Source organism: Zophobas morio, unplaced genomic scaffold (assembly GCF_036711695.1).
Source record: "Zophobas morio isolate AGI-343-1 ecotype UQ-CSIRO unplaced genomic scaffold, CSIRO_AGI_Zmor_V1 ptg000046l, whole genome shotgun sequence".
NCBI classification, from domain to species: domain Eukaryota; kingdom Metazoa; phylum Arthropoda; class Insecta; order Coleoptera; family Tenebrionidae; genus Zophobas; species Zophobas morio.
The window spans coordinates 4,970,066-4,986,189 of NW_026972151.1; the positions used below are offsets into that span (position 1 = coordinate 4,970,066).

At 34.9% G+C, this 16,124-nt stretch overlaps 3 protein-coding genes across 4 annotated transcripts; 1 reads left to right on the top strand and 2 right to left on the bottom strand.

Moving 5' to 3' along the window:
- Positions 1-3,156: 3,156 nt before the first annotated feature.
- Positions 3,157-4,380, bottom strand: LOC135142067 (farnesol dehydrogenase-like). The gene is made up of 4 exons (XM_064073724.1): positions 4,020-4,380; positions 3,508-3,963; positions 3,304-3,459; positions 3,157-3,243 (listed from the first exon to the last, which is right to left on the bottom strand). The coding sequence occupies exons 1-4, from the start codon at positions 4,125-4,127 to the stop codon at positions 3,214-3,216; spliced, it is 750 nt and encodes a 249-aa protein (XP_063929794.1). The 5' UTR covers positions 4,128-4,380; the 3' UTR covers positions 3,157-3,213.
- A 210-nt stretch (positions 4,381-4,590) lies between these two features.
- LOC135142064 (probable cytochrome P450 6a17) lies at positions 4,591-6,230 on the top strand. Its single transcript, XM_064073719.1, has 3 exons — positions 4,591-5,721; positions 5,767-6,018; positions 6,067-6,230. The coding sequence occupies exons 1-3, from the start codon at positions 4,659-4,661 to the stop codon at positions 6,228-6,230; spliced, it is 1,479 nt and encodes a 492-aa protein (XP_063929789.1). The 5' UTR covers positions 4,591-4,658.
- Positions 6,231-7,335, bottom strand: LOC135142065 (farnesol dehydrogenase-like). Of its 2 annotated transcripts, none has more exons than XM_064073722.1 (4): positions 7,172-7,335; positions 6,657-7,118; positions 6,418-6,573; positions 6,231-6,360 (listed from the first exon to the last, which is right to left on the bottom strand). In XM_064073722.1, exons 1-4 carry the CDS (start codon positions 7,301-7,303, stop codon positions 6,331-6,333), a joined length of 780 nt encoding a protein of 259 aa, XP_063929792.1. In that variant the 5' UTR covers positions 7,304-7,335; the 3' UTR covers positions 6,231-6,330. The 2 variants fall into 2 exon arrangements, with proteins under 2 accessions (XP_063929792.1, XP_063929790.1); XM_064073720.1 differs by having other exon boundaries at positions 6,657-7,127; positions 7,172-7,334.
- Between the last annotated feature and the right edge of the window lie 8,789 nt (positions 7,336-16,124).

The window sequence follows — 16,124 nt, forward strand, 5'->3', positions numbered from 1 at the left end:
AATCGACCCCTAGTGTACTTGTTCTTGATAAATGTGTTCTAAAATCCTATTGACATTTAGAGTTAAGAATATTTACTTCTGGGAAACGTTACAAATAAGTGTTTAAAAGTATTTAAAGTATTGTGATGTCCTGATTTTGAAACTTAAATTTCACTGCAAAACACTATTTGAAAATTAAGAGCATTGAAGTACAAAATCATTTAATAACAAGTTCGTACTCATTTGATTTAAACATTCACTTAAATTCCCTAATGCATAATTTAACATAATGAACATTTTTTGTTTAAAATTTTTGATACATTGTCTCCTAACGAAGATTTGTTTGCTTTGCAATTTCAGTATCTAATTGATTTCGCCAACAGGAATGTCGATTTGTTCTCAACTGAACATGTGCCGGACTTTTTTTAAATCAACAATAACAAAATGGACGAGTTGAAGTTCGTCGGTCAATTGCAACAATGTTGAATGAGTGAAAGTTGCTTATACTAAAACGAATTAAAATCTATTCCACATTTTAATCCCAAGATTGTTGGAACATATTTCGAGGATTCACTGGTTTCATCTTCAGTCGAACATTAAATTAACTAGAACGAATGATAATGGTGAAAGTTTACAATACAGAATCGCTTTCTAGTCTTACCTGACCGCACATCCTAGTGTAGCTAAATAACATTCGACTATTGACTATGACAAACATGTCCCAACTAACAAAAACCTGGTTAGAAAAACCTATTGAATGAAGGTTTGGTTCATTTAGATTTTTCTTCGTTACAACCTAAGTCCCACATTCGTTTCTTTCAGGACCAGATCCAGATTAGGATCTACTCAAAAAGCAATAGCCATTGAACACACCACATGGCTCAAAAAAAATGAGATTTTATTACCCGACGCTCAACGATATTAATATAAAACTAAAGTTCGTATATTATCGATATATGTATGTATAAGCGATACAGTGTTACATTACATTCATCTGAGACACATGGTAGGTTGGTGACGAAGCTTCAGAACCTAATATATCACAACCATTACCTTCCCCCCTTTTCTCATTCGAAAACCCCTCCAGATTTAAAAACCAAATCGTTCAAAAAACTACTTCTTTTCATATGATCCTCATCTCAAATTTCCAAGTCATAACTTTCACAAAAAGACAGACATCAACTGTTTTTCTAAATGTTTGCAGACATAGGGAATTAACATGGGGAATTGGTTTTTATTTTATAATATTTCACCAGATCACTTTAAAGTTATTGTTGACCCATGCGTTTGTGGAGGTAAAAGAGGGCTATCATCCAGTATTTTTTTCAAATCGTTGCATTGCATCCATTCACTATAAAAAGGCTTTAAAAATCGCATTTTGAAATGAGCGCTTGGTTCGATTTATCGATAGCGTCCTTGTATTAGTTATGGAAATGGAAAATCGAAAAGTCAAAGATAATTTATTAATTATTCCTCTATTCTCACTTAGAAATCAATGAACAACTCAAACTGAATTATTTTATCCAGTCTAATGATTGTTGTATGAGAAATAAAACGGAATAAATGCATAAATTGATTCATTTATTGGTGCAGGGTGCAGCACATGCATCCTCCCACGAAACTCCTGGTCGTAGTGCGCGATCCCGTCAAACGAACCACCTCCGACTACACCTAGGCCGTATCAAAGAAGACCGAGATGAAGCCCTTCGAGCAGCTATTCTTTTTCAACACCTCCATCGGCAGCAACCTGACACATCCTGGAGGGCCGTCAAGCTGGGCTTTTACTCGGGCTACCTCACTCAGATTATTGTAGGGTAACTTAAATGCAATAAATGCACAAATTGCCCAAAATATTTTATGTGGTTATGTTGTCACTGCCAGTGAATTTTAGTTCATTTTTATTATTAAAATGTCATTAAAATGCTAGTCTACTGCGATTAGAATAAAAAGCGAGGAACTGCTTGTTTTTATCATGTGATGATAAGGTTTACCATTAAAGCAACAGTTGGCGGTTTTGAAGCGAACATTTTAACGAACCATTTAGATAACGACAAACAATAATATTTAACAACAATAGGTAACGTGTGAAGTAACGAAATATTGTACAAATCTAGAGAAGTATTGCACTATTTACAAGACTTGCTCAAAAAGGCCACTCTTAGCTGCTGTACAGTAAGTAAGTAAATCGATCTTCAAAGATCCTAAGCGTGTTGATCAGTATTTGAGGTGAAATCTGAAGGTCATATTGTTGGCCTGCGTCTCAGTTTGCATCAGGTAGTATTGTTTGAATACACACGGTCGGGAAGAGATTCCCAAAGAAAAAATCATCGGGATTTAAATCCGGAGAACGTCCAGGCAAATAGGTCGGTCCGAACTTTCCAATCCAGCGTTGCGGAAAATGCTGATTGAAATAAGCAACATTTATGCGAGCTCTCGATCTTGCATGTAAAAGACCAGACTATATTTAAGCATGCACTTCCGCTTCGAGGCCTTTTTTAGCGAACGCCGCTTCGAGGGTTTTCTGGACCCGTCGCGACATGCGCTTGTAGGCTTTCCTTTAGTGAACGCCGCGTCGCCCGATCGATGAGTCATATACTACATACTAGAAGCAACACATAGGCGTCGTACTGGGGCGATGTATGGATTTATTTTGTGACAATATTTTGTGCATTTTGTGCATGTATTGCGTCTAAATTGTCCTATAATAAACATCACGTTGGACAAAATAATGCAGTTTGAGTTGTTCAGTGATTACTGAGTGAGGTACCGCGAGTAAATCCTTAGCTTGACGGTCCCCCAAAGCATGTCATGATGCTGCCGATGGAGGTGTTGAGAAAGATGAGCTGGTCGAAGGGCTTCATTTCGAGTTTCTTAAAATAATTCAGTTTGAGTTGAATAACTTATAACTTATAAGATAATAATTCCTCATGTTATTCCCTATGTCCAAATTCCATATTTTAAAGTACGTTGTAAATAAATCTTGAGAGGTCTGTCTAGGCAAGAAGCCAAAATTTTGAATTCTAGTCTGGTGCCCGTCTAGTTTTTACGAAGCCTTGTCAAATCTTGTAACTTTTGAATCTACTAGTGATTAAAATGATGAATCTGTATAGTATAGAATTGGACTGCAAGGACTAACAACTATATAGTTTAGAAAATATGGAAAATAAATAATGTCACAAAGATTTATAAAGTTTATTTATCTTTCTATCTATAATAGTTACACATTAAAACTTTTTATAATCCAGTTAATGTAAGTTCATGCACCTATAAAGTATAATAAGTATGATTAAACAAACTGCTATTGGAAACCTTAAAAGCACTTACCTGTACATGTTCGGGGGTCGATAAAGCATAAACCACCGCATCTACTACATCCGCAGGTTGTAAAATCGCTATTTTGTCGAACATTTCTTTAGCTTCCGGTAAGATATCCTTATTTAAAGTAGTCATCTCAGTAGCAACCAAACCCGGACTCACACTCTACAAAAATGCGTCAAAATCCAAACCCTTCCAACCCAAAACACTCACCGTAACTTTTATTTTCAGCCCTAAAGAATTAAGTTCTTGCCTTAACGTCTCGGTAAGAGCCGTTACAGCAAATTTCGATGCCGGATATATGCTAAAAGCATGCGACATCACTTGATGTCCAAAAGTACTGTTAATGTGTATAATATGTCCACTGATTTTGTGAGCCTGCATCATCTTCACTACTTCTCTTGTTATTATAGATAGACCTAAGACGTTTAATTCTAGAATTGTTTTCATATCTTCAGTGGAGGTTTCGGTAAGTCCTTTTAGCAAAATAACTCCAGCACTGTTGATAAGAACGTGAATGGGGCCGACATTGTCCTCAACCCATTTTAAAGCTTTCAGAATTTGATCTTCTTTCGTGATATCTGCTTTGACAGCGTACAGTTTTTCTTTAACCGTGCAGCTTTTGGCGCGTTTTTCGATTAGTTCAACTCGGCGAGCAATTCCTACAACCTAATGAGCATTTTTCTTTTGATGTAATTTTAAAAACAAACATTAAAAGTACTTACAATTACCCCTTTTTCGATTAGTCGGTCTACTATAGCGGCACCAATTCCAGAACTAGCACCTGTTACTACGGCCACTTTGCCCACCCATTTTGCTATTGATAGTACCATGGTTGTAAATTATTGCTAAGCAACTGTGACTTTGAGTTTGTCTGGCGGTTTTATATACCTATTTGCGTCGTTCTGGCGATTAAAAGTTATTAACACTGTTGGCTACTAATGAACATACTTTTTATCTTTATCGTGTTTTTTACAAGTAAAAATAATGTAAAAGTACTAAAAGGTTCCCTTGAATGAATCATACGTTTGATGACTTGTAATTCTGAATGTAAAGTAGAATAAATTATATACCTAAGCGATAAAACTTACTTGGTGGAACATCAAAAAAAAAAAAAAACGATGTAGAGGAAAAGGACTGAGAAGTTTAATCAGGTTTCGGTGAGTTGAAACTAGTCACTGACACATTAGTTATATATATATTTTTTTATAAAATATTGTTTTGACAATGTGAAACACCATATTATTCAAGCGCGATTTAGGACAGGCATTAAAGGAGTTAAATTAATTACGATAATTCAGATAAAAGTACAGTTTCAAACATACCACATATTAAATTCTCCAGAAGGTTCCTGTGTGCTAAAAATGTTTTTTGCGGACTCACCTACCGGTGATTTCATCATCATAGTTATAACTCTATCAGTTATAATTTTCAGTGTATACAACTGGTTTTATCTACATTGGAAACGAAGAAATGTACCCTGCCTGCAAACACATTTTTCTAGTTTGAACGAACACCTTGGCATCAAATTCAAACATGTCTATAATCTAATGAAACAAAACCAATGGAAACATGGAGGAGTTTTTATCCAAGTGACACCAATTTACGTTGTCAGGGATCTACATCTACTCAAAAACATCATGACAAAAGATTTCCAATACTTTCCACACCGTGGACTGTACTACAACGAAAAAGACGATCCTCTGAGTTGCCACATTTTCAACACCAGTGGCCCAAAATGGCGTCGTATGAGAACAAACCTCAGTCAGATCTTCACTCCCGGCAAACTAAAATCAATATTTCCGCTTCTTCTAAGCTGTAAAGAAATTCTGATCAAAAAGATTGAAACTGAAATAAACAGAAAAATACCCTTTGAAGCTAAAACAATTGCGGATAGTTTCATTGGTGACGTTATCGAGTCCTGCGTTTTTGGTCTAGACTGGCAAAATTTTTCCGAGCAATCACCCATACAACAATTCGGGAGAAAAATTTTCAGACGATCACGTACCAGAAGAGTGAAGGGTTTCATAGTTGACAATTTTCCAAAACTTGGAAGAATTTTAAACATTGCTTTGATACCAAAAGACGCATCTACGTTCTTTCTGAAGATAGTTGAAGAGGCAATCGATTATAGGAAAAAGCAACACATTGTAAGACACGACTTTCTTCAAGTACTCACCGAGCTGAGAAACGAAGATGAAAGTTATTTGAAAATTGAAGAAATAGCGGCTCAGTGTTTTATCTTCTTTCTGGCAGGGATGTCCACGTCACCGACTGCCATCAGTTTTGCTCTATACGAGCTTGCAAGGAACGAAGATATACAAGAGAGAGTTAGAGAAGAGGTCGGAAAAGTTTTGAAGAAGTACCAAAACGTGATTACGTATGAGGCCATCCAAGAAATGAAATATCTAGAGCAAGTGTTAGATGGTGAGTTTGTCATGTCGAAGAGTTGAAGGTAAAAAGATATTTTAGAAACTTTAAGAAAGTACCCGCCGGCAGCGTATTTAAATCGGAAGTGTGTAAAAGACTACAAAGTTTTTGGTACTGATGTGGTGATTGAGAAAGGTACTACAGTTGTGATTCCGGTTCTTGGTATTCACCACGATGAGGAATTTTATCCTGAGCCTGAGAAATTTGATCCTGAACGTTTTAATGACACAAATAAGGGTTTAAGAGAGAGTTATGCGTTTATTCCGTTTGGGGAAGGAGCTAGAATTTGTATAGGTATGAAAAAAATGGTTGCTAAATGAGATTTATACTGTAAGGTTTTAGGTATGCGTTTTGGACAGATACAGTCAAAATTGGCATTAATTTCTTTGTTAAGAAATTTTAAGTTCACTATTAATAACAGAACACAAGAGCCTTTGAAGATGAAAAAAAGTACTTTAGTACTGACTGCGGAAAGTGGAATTTGGTTGAATGCCAATAAATTGTAATTAATTTTACGGGTTTTTGTTTTATTCTGTAAGCTTATCAATTGTCAATGTTTATAATGATGTTTGCTATATTTAACATTATTTTGGAATTTTTCTATTCTTAAAACGGCCGTATCGTTAGTTCATGAACCTAGCATAAAAATAATTTATATTAATTAATAGTTAAGCCTCCAGATTCTAAACTCACTTGAACATGCCCTGGCGTTGACAGAACGTAGACAACGCCATCAGCGATATCTGCAGCTTTCAAAATAGGTCGTTTATGAAATTCTTCTCTAACGTCTGATGGTAACTTTGTACCTAATGTGGTTAACTCTGTGGCTACCAGTCCAGGACTAATACTCTACAACAAAATACAGTCTATAGTCATGTTTTTATATGAATTATTATAATATAATGTATTTATTTAACACTACTTCCACTCACCGTAACTCTGATTTTAGTACCAAGACTGTTCAACTCCTGCCTCAACGTTTCAGTCAAAGCAGTAACAGCAAATTTAGAAGCCGGATAGACATTAAACTGAGGAGAAAAAACTCGATGACCTGCCGCACTATAGATGTGAATAATATGACCATCATCAATCTTGTGTTTCTTCATTGAACTTATTGCTTCTCTTGTAGCTATACACAAACCCAAAACATTCAGATCGAAAACTTTCCTCCAGTCTTCAGTGCTGGTATTTGTCAGTCCACCTCCAGTACCCGTTCCAGCGTTGTTGATAAGAATGTGTACTGGTCCTAAATTATCTTCAACCCATTTGAAAGCACCCTGAATATCTTCCTCTTTTCTTAAATCTCTTTTAATTGCGTAGAGTTTCCCTTTTTTGTTGTTGAGAGTCTTGGCATGCTCTTGGATTAATTCTGGGCGACGTGCTAGTCCGACAGCCTGTGAAAACTGCGTTTAAATTAAAAACAGTGGTTTTTGATTTTATCACTTACAATTAGGCCGTTTTCAACAAGTTGGTCAGCGATGGCAGCACCGATTCCAGCACTAGCTCCGGTTACAATGGCTACTTTGCCTACCCATCTATCCATGGAAATTACCATTGTCGCAGTTTGTTTGTCTGTCATGTATTGACGAGATTTGCTGTTTTACTACTTAACGTTGATAAAGGCGTTTTAAAAATGTATAGGTTATCAGGTTCTGTAAACTCGAGATAACTGCCTAGTATTTTGTGTAAACAAGAATTTTTCATTTAGAATTTTTACTTCTCGAGCGTAAGCCAAGAAAGTATTGTAATCGAGTCCGTCAACTGACTATTGTTACGTTTTCTCGAGCATTGATGACCCCTAGAATACGAAGAAATAGGTCTCCGTTTCCGTCTGTCTGTCCGTCCGTCTGTCTGTCTGTCCGTCTGTCCTTCTGTCCGTCTGTCCGTTTGTCTGCCATCCGGATTTTTATTAGACGGATAATCTCCAAAAGGACTGGGTCGATTGTTGTCAATTTTTTTATTTATATAGGGAATATGATGTGGATGGTAAACCGCTAACCAAAATTTGTCTAATCATCCCCACCAATAATGTGAAGACGTCACTTGAAAATTGTACCTACAAAGTACATGGGTTTTAAATTGTATAAAATTTCATTGGCCTACACATATAGCATATGACTCCGTGTTGAGTTTTGACCCGAAACAACGATTTTTGGATGAAAACTCTAAATTATAAAACAACATTTTCAAGAATGCAAGGCCGTTTTTGGGAAAGGCAGCACACTGTAATTTCTATATTTATACCTTGAAACCGAAATTTGATCATATATTTAATTTTATGCCAATCTAGGCGATCAACATCACAGCTTATACCTAGCATTACCAAATTAATGTTTATCTTCATTTTTCATAACGCGGGTTTTTTATTTTTTGGAGTGCCAGCAAAAGGTTTTATATGCAGACTTTTGGCAAGATAATTTTTTTGTAATCAAATAGTATAAGAAACGAGATGATTTGTCTTGACACTTTTCGATAATTTTGACTGTTTCGAGAAAATGCTTGTTGTCAAACACCACTGCGGAGTCGGAATATTGTTGTTGTATTTTGTGCTGACTGTGACAGTTTGGCCACCACTATTTAAGTGTGCAATAAATTCCAATGTGGCAATTAGGTATATCGTTAATAATAATTAATTTCCTGTATTTTGCAAAAATCTCTGGTCCTCTTAAATTGAAAAATAATGTATTTGTAGTGTGGTCAGAAAACTTTTCACTGGAATTGAGGCTTGACTTTTAATCTTGCTCTTAACATGTAATGATGAAATATTTAATATGTATATAGTCTTTGCCATCTCTATTGAAGCACCACTTGTTAATTGTAAATTTGGCAACGTTCATATTCAGACAATTTTGTAACTAAAAGCCGTTGTTAATCAACCGAAAGCTGTTACTAATTACTAAATTTTAAGCAAAATCAAAAGGTGGTGTTTCAATAGAAATGGCAAAGACAATATGTATTTGAATTGCTATTTCTTGTCTTAATTTGTTCTGACTGAAAATTAGCATTGTGTATATGAGTTGTGAGTGAATTCCGCTGAAATGTATCTACATCATTTTTCAGGTAAAGAATTACTTCATGTTCCGTCAAAAACGGCACATAAGAGGGTAATCAAATTTTTTTACAACAATGACCCTGCATTTAGTTTGCATTTGTTCTAATTATATTTGTATATTAGCCATGCCTAATATTGGGACTCGATGGTTTCCTGGTGTATTTAAAAATTTAGATAAATAGAAGGGTGAAATTTTGGCAAATGGAACCATACTTATTAAAGGAATAACATTTAAACCAACACCTTGGTCTAAACTTATGGGCGTTCGTTTGTTAATAACGTCAAGGCAAATACATAAAATTTGAGATTTGGATCTCCCATAATTGAGGATGTCTGGGAAGTTTTTTATTTCCGACGTCTTTGCCCATTTGGCGTGAAACGGTTCTACAAGTTGTAACGAAGCCAATTTTCGTGGACCAGAAACCGCAACAAGTACTAAGAACCGGGGGTAAATCCGCGATCGCCCCGCCAACGCGACCGGAAAACGGGAATTCTTTTTCGAGCCTTCACTTAGCTTGGAAATGTTCTCGCCCGTGCTGTGGCTGTGAAAGCGGAAATGTCTTTTTGGAAGTGAAAACCGACCACCGTAAATACCGTTTTCCGATAATAATCGTTTATTAATGCATGGTTTTAGGCAACCACATATACCCCTCCCTATCTGAAATGTTATATTTCTAAATGTCAAAAATTTCCTGAATCAAGATTCAAAATGGACAATTGTATAGAAACAGATTCTTTAACACCTCTGGAAGTAGAAAAGGCAAATGTGGCTTCACTAAATTTATTTCCTGAAGGCTTTCCAAAGGGTTTTAACAAAAAACCTTAGATCATATAATAAATAGATACCAATACTCAAACTGAAAGCTGTGACTAGACATGAAGCTATCTGTTGTCGTTTTCTACGTCAAGGGGAGTAGTATAATGCTATCCTTGTGTGATCACCACATCTTCATCTTTGTTATATGCATTTCATCTGTATATGTCTATTTCACTTCCATCCTTGTACCGCACCAGCGCAACAAATCGCCTTTGACAGATGTTTCTTCTAACCTCTCTTTCGAGTTGTTGTACAAAAAACAATTTTAGAATTTAGAACAAAGATCCTATTTTAAGTGATGTAGTCATAAAGGATCACAATTGCTGCCCAATAATTTACTATTTCTTTCGTTATCTACTGTGAATTATTTATACAATCAAGCTGTCAACATCTTTCTTCCGAAGTTAGTTCAGACAAACTTCCTAAAATTTAGGCGCGCAAAATTCAAATAGTGATCAGGCAAGGATAGCTTCATTGTAATCCCTCCATGCACGAGAGAGATGTGTGGCAGGAGGATGTCGTCACAGGCTGTCCTAGGGAAAGAACACGGCATGGTGGTATCTATTTATTACACTGGTCTACAGTGGTTTTGTTGCCCTAGATATAAGATTGATTTTGGATCTATGTATGCTCATAATTCATGAAAGTATCAATGATTTTGTAAAGTTTGCTCTCGTTTTTTTTAAATCTTTATTTTCATTTTATATTACAAAAATCGGAAAACAAAAAACAAAATAACAGATATATTTATAATATCGATTATATTTTGAAAAATTAGGATACATCAAAGTAAATAAAGAAGAAAATTTCGAAAACATGTTATATTTCCATAAAACGCCTTTTATGAGCTTTTCTCTTATAATTTTTCAGGGGACAATCTCTTTTTAAAGACCAGCAGTAATCTGCCATCATATGACAATCCCATCGACCCTGATATCTTTCCTTCATTACTTTTAGATCCTGATGGAACCGCTCTCCCTGTTCCTCACTATAATTTCCTAAATTATCCGGAAATGTATCCAAATGATTGCGGAGATAGTGTAATTTGATACTCATATTTGCTCCTAGAGTCTCAAAGTTTGTCAGCATATTTTGTACAATTTCTTCATAATTTAGTACTTTATGGTTACCTAGGAAATTTTCGACTACCAATACAAAACTTTCCCAAGCTTTACTTTCCGGAACAGTCATAACTTTAATAAAATCTGTGTCTTTCATCATTTGCCGTATTTGAGAACCATCAAATATTCCACCTTTCAACTTTTCCATACTAAGCTTCGGAAATTTTCTACAAATGTAATTAAAACAATCTCCTTCCTTGTCCAAAGCTTTTACAAATTGCTTTATCATTCCTAACTTAATATGTAATGGTGGAAGTATAATTTTGTCTCTGCTCACTAACGGCTCCCTTATTTGTTTTTTTGTTATATAAATACCACAAATATAACAAAATAAGTCACTACTATATTTACACTTTCTCCGTGACGAACTCATGTTTTAAAAAATAAGACAAATTTATTAGAATGGACATTCAGCGATTGAAACAAAATATTAATAAATAACAACTTATCCAGATTCACGTGTAAAGTACTTCAATATTATCAAATAACTGAGTTCTCAGCTGTTCTGCAGAGCAAGGAGTCTGAGAGTGGGGATCACGTGATATTTGTATGCGTGAAAAAGTTGCGCAGAAACATAATCATGACTGGGAAAATAAATTTTATTACTAACAATCATAAAAAAAAGCACATTCAATACTTTTATGGATATATTCGTAATTTAGACACTTGAAAACATAAAAATTTACAAAGATATCCAGGGCAACATAATTTTTTTTTTTTTTTGTAGAGCTGTGTTATATGATCTAAGCAAAAAACCTATGATGAGTTTGTTGTAATTTTCACAATGGTCACAGTCCCATTACGAGTATATGTTTTGAAGAAATTTGCATTAATCATACTTGCTTCAGGTGACGGTCTGGAATTTCGCCGATATGTTGCGGGTGGAAGCCTCAGTGCCATTGAAAAGAAGCACGTTTGGCCGGCCTAGGCTATGAGATCACCTTTACACCATATAATTAATGCATTTTGGAATAGAACTTTTTTCCCTGAATTCATTGATGTTTAATATAGAATAATTTATGACATTGTGTTAAGTTTAAAATATTTTGTTATATTTTTCGTTCCTTATTAGCTAGATGTAACTCTGTAAATTGTGTAATTGTAATAACACTGTATCTATGACTGTCGTCGTTTGAACTTCCTAGCCATGTGTTTTGTATACCTAATAAATAAATCAATCATAATTATGCTTTTGATTTTTAACTTGTGTAAATAGAATATTTAAGCGAATTCTAACGGTTAACGGCTTCTACGTTGACCACCCGTAACGTTAAATTCTAGTGTGTGGCTCTAGGGTCTGTAAAAAATGAAGTTGTTTGAATTTTTGACAGGGGAGCGCAGGGCTGATGTTCATACCCCGGCGCAGGGTATGTTTAAGGCGGCCCTGAATCGACTCTTGTATTCTACGCTAGAGAAAATTACATATTGTACAAAAATCATCAGGAATATGAAGGAAATCGAAAACAATACAACAGAGTTGATAGAAGCAAGAAGAAAAGTAGGTCTTGTAATAAATCAGAAGAAGAGTTAATGTAACGCAACAAGGAAATGTTAAATTTCAAGTCAGAAAAGGGGAAAATGGAATTTGCAGAATTAACTGAATTTATAAATGCAAAGAAAAGATAGAGGCAAAAATGCTAAAAGCTTTCAAATGCGTAGAGTAAGGGTGAATAAACCACCTAATAAGAGCAAAGGACCTGTCAAGAAATACCAGGTTAAGATTATATGTATTAAACATTCTTACTACCCAAGGAGCTATACGGCTACCAAATATGGACAATGAACAAGAAGACTAGAAGATGATTAGGAGAATAGCAAGGGGAACATACTGAAGAAGGCTATATCAGAAGAACAAACGACGAAATTTATTATTTTATTATAAGACCCACCACTGACCCGGAAATGACCGGCATTCAGGCAAGACTTCTATCATTACGGGTACTAAGACCAAGTAATGATATGCATTGATTAGATTAACAGAACAACTTTCGAGATTCTAGAATTACATATTATTAAGACCCACCACTGACCCGGAAATGACCGGCATTCAGGCAAGACTTCTATCATTACGGGTACTAAGACCAAGTAATGATATGCATTGATTAGATTAACAGAACAACTTTCGAGGTTCTAGAATTACAGCATACAAATTAGTCTGCTATTATTCTCTAATCTCACCCCATCCCCAAAAGTCCAGCGTAACTACCGACCATTTATCCGCGCATCACATGAAAAGTGACCTACACTACTCTGACCTACTGGTGCTAATCTAATCTGACTGACATGATCAGACTGTTCAAGAAACTTACGAACAATATGACATGTTCCTAACAAAACAGCTTTTTGAATTTTGACAATTATTGAATCATTCAAATGCAAAGACTTTAAATTCTCAACTAAGCTATTTGGAACTACACCTACATTAGAGATAACTAGGGGTAGAATTGAAATTTTTTTAAGATTCAACATGGATTTCATTTCTATCGATAATTGTAGATATTTTGAAATCTTGGTGTCGTATGTTTGAATAATGTTGTTTGTGTTAGGAATAGCAATGTCAATAAGAATGGCTTCCTTCGTGTGTTTTTTGATAAGTATGATGTCTGGTCTGTTAGCTGTAATGTTTAAGTCTGTAAGTATTGTGCGATCCCAGTATAATTTGTATTTGTTATTTTCAAGGAATGGAGACGGAATGTAAGTGTAATAGGGTGTCGTATCTTCGATTAAGTTCATAAGTGTTGCTAATTCTTTGTGAATGATTTTGGCTGCGTTGTCATGTCTAGCTTTGTAATCAGTTTGTGCTAGGATGCTGCAAGAAGAGATTATGTGCTGGATCGTTTCAGGTTTTGCTTTGCATAGACGACAGCAGTCGTTTTTTATGTTCGGATCTTTGATGATGTATTTTCTATAATTCTTGGTATTGATTACTTGGTCTTGAATAGCAAACACAAATCCTTCTGTTTCGGCATACAAACTTGATTTTTTTAACCAAATCAATGACATCTTCTTATTGACATGATTTTCTTCTAAGTCTTTGTAGAATTTTCCATGTAGTTGTTTTTGTTTTAGCCCACTTATTATTTTATCTATTGTGTGGGGGGTGTGGATTTCTTCGGTGTTCGACAGATTTAAGGGTGTGTGGTTCAAATCTGCTCTTGTGATGGTGTGAAACATTTCATTTCTTTCCGCTCGTTTCAAGAAATACTTCTTCAAATCTGAAATTTGTCTCTGATATAAGTTTTCTAAGTTCTGGAAACCCCTTCCTCCATTCTGTCTTGGTAATGAGAATCTTTCAATCGACGATTTTGGGTGATGCCTTCTATACTGTGTGAAGATTTTCCTTGTTGCGATGTTTAAATTTTCAAGATCAGTTTTGGACCATTTAATGACTCCAAAAGAATATGTTAGCAGTGGAACGCAGAATGTATTTACTGCTTTCATTAAATTTTTTATTATTATTATTATTATTATTATTATTAATTATATTATTATTATTTGATTAACCCTTTCTATTTCAGCGCCATCCACTTCATACTTAAAATGAACGTTGTTAAGTAATCTCGAAGAAGCTATTGCTTTACATTTTTTTACATTAATTTTTACTTATTCTCAACACACGCTTTGCTAAAAGTGTTCAAATTCTCCTGCAGGAGTCGACAGTCTTCAACCGAGGAAACATAGTGAGTAATTTTCAAGTCATCAGCATATACATAGATCGGGCATTTAAATTTTGATAACACATCATTAAAATATAACAGGAATAAAGTATGACCAAGATTGGATCCCTGCGTAACCCCACTGGGAGTGGAATACATTTCAGAACGATAGCCCCGTAACTCGACAAACTGTACTCTATCAACTAAAATAGAAGAAAACAATTGAACTAAATTATCACAAACCCCAAAAGATTGTAACTTGTGTAGTAAAATGCGATGGTTAACAATATCAAATTCTTTGGAAAGATCAGTATAAATCACATCCACCTGCACCTTGGATTCTAACCCATTCGATATATATTGAACGAAATCACATAAACTAGTAGTGGTTGATTTATACTGAACGAAACCATGAGTTTTGATATTTTCCATGTATTTGGAAAAGTGGCTTGAGTAGTAATAATCAAATCTTTATATATAAAAGGCAATGTCCCGACTGACCTATCAACGCCCAGCCCAAACCGCTAATGCTAGAAAGTTGAAATTTGGGGAGAGTGTTCATTTTATACTGGAGGCATCGTTTAAGAACGGATTTCTCGAAATTCATCCCCTAAGGGGGTTAAAAAGGAGTGATAAAATTTGTATAGGACCAGTGTATATATCTACTGTAAATTTAGATTGTTACGTGAAACCTGGTACATTTTAATTCTCTTCAATATAAATAAGGAAACACGTATTTAAGCATTTTCGAAGATTCGACCCCGAAGGAGGTGAAAAATGGTGTCTAAGTTTGGGCGGCTAAGTTTGTGTAGGAACAACATTTCTACTATAAATTGAAATTTTTACGTGAAACTTGGTATTAGGGCCGGTTTATCAATGCGCAGTTAAGTTAAAGTAACTGGCAGTTAAAGCTTGTCTGTGAGTTAACCTGTTTATCATTATCCGCTAGCTCAAAACTGGTGGTCAAAGTGCCTGATAAATTAACTGGCAGTTCAAACTGTCAGTTAAAACGTTATCTACCAGTTAGTGGCAACATAACCTAACAAATCCAAATAAATCTGTTATGAATTTAACAATATTTTGATGAGGACTTATGTTGTGCAACAAATTAACAGAGAAAAGATGAGAAAAACACTTATTATTAGCTGATTATTTTCCAGGTCTAATGTAGGTACCAAAAATTAAAAACCTATCTAATAATACCGCGAGATCGAAAAAGAAATTAATCGAAGTAGGCCATGCATGACAAGCCGTTTGCCGTAATCACGGTGGTAGGGTAATTTAATTTTTTTTATTAAATGTCAAATTGACAGTTTAAAATTAGAATAATGACGCCTACTTTTAAAACACATAAGAATGAATTAAAATCACTATTTTCCAATTTTGTCTAAAATTTATCCCATTTCTGAAGATTCTAATAACAAAAAAGCTTTAATTTCGTTTGATAACAGTGCAAATTACTTTTGTCAACGTGACGATTAATAAAAAATTATTTTAAACTAAGACAAACGTCTTTTCGAGCATGGCCAACTTTGACTAATTTCTTTTTCGATCTCTCTGTATTTATTTATAGGTGTACCTACTTGTTTCATTTTTAATTTCCAATACTTTTTTTCTAATGCTAAATTTTGCTTTTTTTTGATCACGTGAAACGCGATATACAACCGTTGAATACCGAATGCGGATCGAATCTGATGGAACTTTCAAGGTCGGGGTAGTTTTGAACTGACCAATCACAACTCATTTCCAGTGGG

What these genes read in the sequence shown, in the direction of transcription:
- LOC135142067 (XM_064073724.1), bottom strand. Translation starts at nt 4,127, where the DNA reads ATGGTACTATCAATAGCAAAATGGGTGGGCAAAGTGGCCGTAGTAACA. An exon ending in TAATCGAAAAAGGGGTAATT is followed by an intron (nt 3,964 to 4,019) that starts GTAAGTACTTTT and finishes AATGCTCATTAG; the next exon opens with GTTGTAGGAATTGCTCGCCG. An exon ending in GGCTGAAAATAAAAGTTACG is followed by an intron (nt 3,460 to 3,507) that starts GTGAGTGTTTTG and finishes GCATTTTTGTAG; the next exon opens with AGTGTGAGTCCGGGTTTGGT.
- LOC135142064 (XM_064073719.1), top strand. Translation starts at nt 4,659, where the DNA reads ATGTTTTTTGCGGACTCACCTACCGGTGATTTCATCATCATAGTTATA. An exon ending in TCTAGAGCAAGTGTTAGATG is followed by an intron (nt 5,722 to 5,766) that starts GTGAGTTTGTCA and finishes AAGATATTTTAG; the next exon opens with AAACTTTAAGAAAGTACCCG. An exon ending in AGGAGCTAGAATTTGTATAG is followed by an intron (nt 6,019 to 6,066) that starts GTATGAAAAAAA and finishes GTAAGGTTTTAG; the next exon opens with GTATGCGTTTTGGACAGATA.
- LOC135142065 (XM_064073720.1), bottom strand. Translation starts at nt 7,303, where the DNA reads ATGACAGACAAACAAACTGCGACAATGGTAATTTCCATGGATAGATGG. An exon ending in TTGTTGAAAACGGCCTAATT is followed by an intron (nt 7,128 to 7,171) that starts GTAAGTGATAAA and finishes ATTTAAACGCAG; the next exon opens with TTTTCACAGGCTGTCGGACT. An exon ending in CAACGCCAGGGCATGTTCAA is followed by an intron (nt 6,361 to 6,417) that starts GTGAGTTTAGAA and finishes TTTTTATGCTAG; the next exon opens with GTTCATGAACTAACGATACG.